A 7,489-nucleotide genomic window follows, 5' to 3' on the forward strand; every position below is an offset into this window, starting at 1 on the left:
GTCTTTGATGTCGGGTTTTGAATGAAACGTTGTTATTAAATTATATGTCAAGTTAAATACTGTATTTATTAAAATAAAGGGATTTTGAGATATTGAATAATTAGAAAAACCCATGTGACAAGTAAACTAAAGCATATGCATTTTAATTATGTGATATCCCATATGAGTACATGAATATTGGATGGACATATACATCAACTACAGGGATGGGTTTATGTGAGACTAACTTAACCCTCTAAGTGACAACTTGTTATTATATACATATATACATCAACTACAGGGTTGGGTTTATGTGAGACCAACTTGTTTTTGTGAGACCCATGAGACCACTCTTTTAAATAGTTGATTTGTTATTAACATTGATATTTTTTCAAATTTATATTTTATTCAAAAATAAAATCATTATTATTTTCTTAAAACCACATAAAATCAAATTATAACATCGACAGAGACAAATAATAGAATAACATATCGAGATGTTTACCGCTACATTGCACGAGTACTCTTCTAATAAAAAAATAATATATATATATATATATATATATTTATTTATTTATTTAAAGAAGGTATAAGATAAAATTTGAAAATTAATAAACTTTATATCTTAGTTTCATTTCAATCATCTTGACAAAAACTTTTTAATGATATATTTTGTAATTAAAATATTTATTTTATTACTATTTAATAAATTACATAAACTAATCAAAATATTTAAAACGATGGAAACAACTCATAAGGGGTAAATTGGTTATTCTACCAGTTCAGTTCTATCTTACCAAACATTGAACAGTTGTCATGTCATGTCCTATTTACAACACAAGAATCGCAGTAGTTAACGTATAAAACTAACAAATCGATGACCGTTAATAGAAAACTTTCGAACCATTGATCCACGGTTTCCACGTCTCGACTCCAAAACTCGAAAGTACAACAAGCTTCAAGACTTGTACCTTTGATGAGATATCAATCTGAAGAGCAAAAACCCAAATCAACATATGATATATAAACATAGATTACAATCAAAATGCAAAATCTATAAATAAATAGATTCCATGTTTAGTATTAGAAATACGAAAAAGTGTAACGAAAACCGAATAATCGAGCCGAGTACCCTGATATCGAGCCCGATGAAAACGGACTCAACCGTGAGTGTTAAAAGCTTCCCATAGCAAGTTTTGGGGAGCAGGATTCGTGAGATCCCGAGCCTGCAAAGCTGCGGTTCTAAGCGTTTTCAGGGTCGTTATATTGGCATCGAAGAACGATAAACTCGTGTATGGCAAATTGTGTTTCTTGCAAAGTTCTCTAACGACCGGCGAAATCGACCTTAGATGGCACCGTGGTAGCCTCGGAAACAAATGGTGCTCGAGTTGGAACTGTAAACCGCCAAAGAACCAATCCATGTAGGACGAGCACGAGATATCGATAGTCCCGCTCGTTTGTTTCTCGAACCAATCATTCCCCTTTGGCGGGCCCACGTATACATCAGCCGCAAAATGGTTCAATGTGAACTGAACGTGTTGGATTCCGGTGACGGAAAAGCTGACCAACACAAACGCGACCCGTTCCGGCCAATTCGGAAGTTGGGAAACGAGAAGCGGAAACCATGTCCAAAAGACGAGGGTTCCGAGAATGTTGAGACCACGGTCGGGGATTCTTCGCTTTGAGCACAATAATAGTAAAGTTTGTAGATAAAGGTTGACCCGAGCGACGCACATAATCGGGTAATACGAGTAGTGTTGGTAGCTCACGAAGAACCGAGCCAATGAATCGAACGTCAATTCTCGACCGTAGAAAACGGACGTCAACGAGTTGAACAGTTTCGGGGAAACAGCTAGCATCGGTAGATGTTGAAGATCGGGGTCGTAATCGAGGCTATTACACGCAATATGATGTGCATTATGTGTCCATTTCCACCACGCGATACTTATACCCGTAATACAATTTCCAATAAAGATTCCGGCGAATTTATTCCACCCACGAGTCGCCATCATTTGGTAATGCCCGGCATCGTGTCCTAAATATGCAATTTGCATCCACGCTAAACCCAAAACGGCTCCGGCCACCATATGAACCCAGAAGCTTGTAGAATACAAGACACCATAAACGCATGCTGAAAGAAGCAAGGAAACGAAACAAAGCGAGTAGATCACACCGTGGCCTTTCTTTTCGAACATTCCGGCTTTTGCAAACTCGGAAGCGAGTTTTCGATAATCTTTGGAGACATCGGAAATTTGATAATCTTTTAAGTGATACCCGGTGAAGAGTTTATCGAGATGTTGCCATGCTGATCCCGGGTGGAAAGCGATGAACGCATCGGTTACGTCTTGACCGGCAAGATTTAAGAGCGGGATATCGCCACCCGGGTGTATTTTAGCCCACTCGGTAACGTTGTAAACTTTTCCCTTGATCGAGATCCAAAGGTCATTCGGCTTGTTGTGTTTCTGTAACTCTTCGGACGATATGTACTTTTTTCCATCATCTGTTGAATTCAAAACTGGAAGAGAGAAGTTACAAGTCAGTATCTGCAACAGATTCTCTATAATTTTTTCAAAAGAGAGAACCCCAAAAAGAATTACATATTTCTATATTTGGAAGATTTCAACATTATTTATATTATTAAATAGGGAAATTGACCAAAATACCGAATCTTCCCAACCAAATTCATTTTTTGCCATTTTTCAAGAAAATACTTGCGTAAACTTTGGCTAAAATGGGCATTTGATGCTCAAAAATGGCTAAAAAGTAAATTTTGTTGAGAAGATTAGCTATTTTGGTCATTTCCCTATTAAATAACTAAAAGAAAATCATATGTTGTATGATCATATGAGTCATCTTAGTTCCATAGATTAAGGTTATGTTTGGTAAACTATCTGATAAGTTAGTTGTTGGCTAATAAGTTAACTGTTGGCTGAGATGGACCAGTCATGTTTGTTTATAAACAATTAACTGCTTTCACTGTCTCAAAATAAATGTCCACAATAAAAATGTCACACAGTTTTTGGATGCATAATTATTACACTTTTTCATTAACTAAATGACACTTTTATCCTTAATTATAAGAGAAAATTTTTCTCTAAACAGGGAAGTAGACACTTACTTTTGAAAGTGGACTTTTATTTTGGGACAAACTAAAATAGAAATGTAGACAGTTATTTCAGAAAGGCGGAATGGTTGATAAACTAGATGACAATGTAAAATGACTTAAAAGAACATGTGTGAAAGATTAATTGGAAAAATAAAAGGGGGAAAAATTAGAAGGAAGAAAAGTTGAAAAGAACACCCCGGGCAGGAAACTTATTGAAACGCTAACCAAACGGAGCTTTTTCAATAAGCTTGGCTTATTCCACTAGTATTTCCAATACAAGTAATAGCAGAAAACATATGAATTCCAGCACACAATTAATTAATTCACATGGTTTATTAACTATAAAGAGATGCAAAATAAGTTCAAAATATGGCATCAAGGGTCCCCCTTTGACTAAATTAGATGCAAAACAAGATTATCAATAATTGCACCAAGAAATGGACATATGATTATAATTGAAAAAGACAAGCATCTTGACAACCAATATTAGGTCCAGGGGCATGTGAGTATTTATTATTTAATGAATCGGCTAAATAACGCGTTACTAGATAGTTTAGCGGGCCAAACGGGTATAAAATATAACAAGATAATTAAGAAGGCAACATGTCGAAAACGACCCTTGAGAGTTAAGACAAGATTCTTAAGAGCTATGCATGACCACTTGCCTAAACTAGTTAATTTCATTTATATTATGAGTTATCCGAAAGTAGAAACATGAGAAAAAAACAATAAAATAGCGACAAAACTCCATTAAAATCAAATTTTGATAGAAAAACTTCACGGGTTGGGTACGCATTTAACAACACAATTGGATGGTTTTTCGTTTAGAAAGCAATGGCAAAAGCAGAGTTTGAACCGGTGACATTTGTCATATAACTACGAATAGGATGAGGTCAGATACCACCAAACTAAATTCTTGATAAAGGACAAAAATTAATAGTTGCTACTAGGTATTAATCTTGTAGGCGAAACCAAACAAGCCCGGTATATCCCACCCAGAAGTGGGGTTGAAGGGTGGGATGTAGGCAAATGTTACCTCTACTCCAAAGAGCAGAGCAGTTGTTTACATGAAGACCTTTGGCTTATGCAAAAGTGTGTGAAAAGAAAGTATAAAGCTTGCTAAAAAAAGTCGGAACTAGAACCTTAAAAGAACTTGCAAGTATGAAAGGCTTAATTATGTTGGTGATTTGTATAATTGCTAGTGATAAAAGAAAATAAGTCCATAGGTGCCCGTTCAAGCTTCCGCACCTCGACTATCCCATGGGCCTTGATGGTCTTGCAAAACTTGAACCGGTGACCTCTATGGAGGATCCCCCAAGGCCCAAGCCTTATTGCCAGTTGAGCTAAACCCACAAGATTTTGTTACTCGTATGTTGTACATTAGTCCTAGATTTTCTTCATGTAATTGTTGTCTATATTGTGCCATGTGCCCCAATCCCCTTGTTTGTGTAACTATGTCTTTTTCCTTTGTCCTGGTACATTGTATATTTACTTGTACACGCTCTCACCTATACCTTACTCGCTTGTTTTATCTTACTCCCCAGACTCTACCTTTACATGGGATTTATTGTGTTAGTTTGGTTTGATATCGAACTGAGTGATAAGCACAGGCTGGCTTCCTAAGCAAATGGAGATTGGTTGGAGTAAACTAGGTCTTATGTTGGTATTTCATTTTCATACTTATGGTTATGGCTTACCTAGTGAATTTTGACACTCAAGCTTTCACCCGCATTTACTAGAAAACTTTGCTCTACGCTAGTATGAATGTTGACACTTCATCTTTTATATACAAAAATCAACCAATTTCACAAACTTGGTACAAACACACATGGTAAGTAATACCTGAATCATTATAACATATTAGGCATAGGGGACCATCTCTCCCTTTTCATCTTTACCCAACCCCCCCCCCCAAATTCAATTTTTGTAGATCACATTGCAAACATGCATTGAACCTTCCACAATTGCCATTTTGGCAATGTTGTTGAGTTTAGGAAGGAACAGTGTTAAATTTATGGGTAGTGAAATTAGATGAAAAGCTATTGTTTCTGGTTGATGAAAAGCTATTCTAGTGTGTCTGTTTTGATTTGATGTTTTTGACTGGTTAAGTCTTTCTCTGTTTCCTGTTTGTGGTTTTCAATGTTGTTGAGTTTAGGAAGGAACAGTGAAGAAACAAACTTAGAAATTTTTTGAAGTGGTGACACCATTTATATAAGAAACAAATATAGGAATATTTTTCAAGAAATCATCAGTGGTTTGTTGGTTAGTTCATTGATTTTCATATGTGAGGTCCTATTTTCAAGTCTTTTATTACAAAAAAAATTCAGAAACATAATAATCTAAAATTAAAAGCTAAAAACTAATAAAATAACACTAAAGGAATTCGAAATCGGGTCAAAGGTGGAAGAAAAGCCTTGCAAACCAACTCTACTAAGAAAGACTTTTATCCTCATTGTAGTTTCAAAATATATACAGTAGCACACAATAAATTGATACAATGACACTTTTCAAGACCCTATAATTTTCACACTACGACGGAGGAACAAAGCTGTGGCCTGTTCCGCCGTATCCAATACACTGGGTCCATCCTAACCAGGGGTGCTCATGGGTTGGGTTGATCGGGTTAAAGATATTTGAACAACCTAACCCAATGCTTGCGGTTTGAAAAATCTCAACCCAACCCAATGAGGAAATCATAGCTTTTGCATTGGGTTGGGTTGGTCGGATTTTTGAGCACCCCTGCCCAGAACACTATGGTGAAATTGGATCAAAAGCTATGATTTCCTGTTGAATTTTGTTTTTACAATTGAACCAGATCTGATATGTGTGTTTAGAAAAGATCAATCTCGTATTCTGTCTAATTCCGATCTGGTTTACTAGGAACAGTGATCTTATTCAAGGCTTATGATTTGATTTTCATTTATTCAAACTTGGTATAAACACATATGGTAAGTAATATCTAAAAAACCTAACCATATTAGGCAAAGTCGGGACCATTTGCTCCCTTATCATCCAAATCCTGTATCTCACATTGTAACTCATGCATTAAAACTTGTACCCCCAATATCAGGATACAATTATTACCGCATTAAGTACAACATGATCATGCACGAGGTTAAAAAGGGAACACATTAAGGAGGCCGACCATTCAACTCTCAAACAAATAGGCTTGTCGACATGATATGCTATTCTATTCACTATTATATTCATTAATGAATAAATGAACACTTTCCGTTTTTGATTATTCTCTACCCCTTCTTACCCTGAAAAAGCAGGGTCACCTTACGTCCTTAAACCGATAACATACAATAAATGAAAAATACCTCCTAAGCTAGCTTCAATACAACTCAACCAATAGTATATTCCATTTATGGAACAATAATTCACCAATAAATTATTAAGCTTAAAGTTTTTCCTTTTTATAGACAAAAAAAATCAAATCATAAACCTTGAATCAGGATCATCATTCCTAGTAAACCAGAAACTAACCAGACAGAAACACAAGATTGATCGTTTAAAACCACACAGATCAGATCTGGTTCAATAAAAAAAAAAACAAAATTCAACAGAAAATCCTAGCTTTTGACCCAATTTCACAACACTATTGACCGTTCCACCCTAAACTCCACAGCATTGCCAAAATCACAACCATGGAACGTTTCAAACAATCAAATCGAATCAAATCAAATCAAATCAAATCTCGAAAACCACAAACAGGAAATGAAGAACGACTCAAACAGTTAAAAAAAATCAAATCAACAACTCAATCGACTTATAACCCAAATAAACAACACGAAATCGAAGCAAAACATACGAGAATTCGAAAAATGCAAAACGGAAAACGAAAACGAACCTTCAACGACACCATTGGAAGAAGAAACCATCGTTGAATCTTCACACATGAATACAATAATTTGTATGGAGATAAGAAACAAATAAACAACACAATGTGCAGTTTAGAGGGAGAGAGAGAATCTGGTTTTTTGAACCCTAATAAACAGGGGGCATTTGCCAATAGTTATATTGGATATTGAAGGAGGAAGGAAGAGGAGATGAAATCAACGGTTGAGATTGAAAATGGTGGAAAATATCTTGGATGACGTTGGGGGTGTAAAGCAGGGGATAACTACTCAGCTGGCATGCATAGTGACTTTGCCACGAAGTAAATTACTAGCTATTTTTCACTATCACACTTTAAATGGACCTAACACCTGTTAGTGGACCCCATATATATATATATATAGGATTGGGTTCACGTGAGACCAGCCTGTTTTCGTGAGACCCGTGAGACCACATTTTTACACGTAACCTTCACAGCAAAAACACTGTGAAGGTTTAAAAAAAGTCGAACCTTCACAGCAAAAACACTGTGAAGGTTTTAAAAAGTCACCTTCACAGCATTTT

At 35.9% G+C, this 7,489-nt stretch overlaps 1 protein-coding gene across 2 annotated transcripts; it reads right to left on the reverse strand.

Moving 5' to 3' along the window:
* Positions 1-722: 722 nt before the first annotated feature.
* LOC112526585 (delta(8)-fatty-acid desaturase-like) lies at positions 723-7,077 on the reverse strand. 2 transcript variants are annotated; one of them, XM_025136934.1, is made up of 3 exons: positions 6,939-7,077; positions 1,112-2,494; positions 723-968 (listed from the first exon to the last, which is right to left on the reverse strand). In XM_025136934.1, the coding sequence occupies exons 1-2, from the start codon at positions 6,985-6,987 to the stop codon at positions 1,140-1,142; spliced, it is 1,404 nt and encodes a 467-aa protein (XP_024992702.1). In that variant the 5' UTR covers positions 6,988-7,077; the 3' UTR covers positions 723-968; positions 1,112-1,139. The 2 variants fall into 2 exon arrangements, with proteins under 2 accessions (XP_024992702.1, XP_024992700.1); XM_025136932.1 differs by lacking the exon at positions 723-968 and having other exon boundaries at positions 971-2,494.
* Between the last annotated feature and the right edge of the window lie 412 nt (positions 7,078-7,489).

This window comes from Cynara cardunculus (genome assembly GCF_001531365.2).
Source record: "Cynara cardunculus var. scolymus isolate 2C chromosome LG 14, CcrdV1, whole genome shotgun sequence".
Classification (NCBI taxonomy): domain Eukaryota; kingdom Viridiplantae; phylum Streptophyta; class Magnoliopsida; order Asterales; family Asteraceae; genus Cynara; species Cynara cardunculus.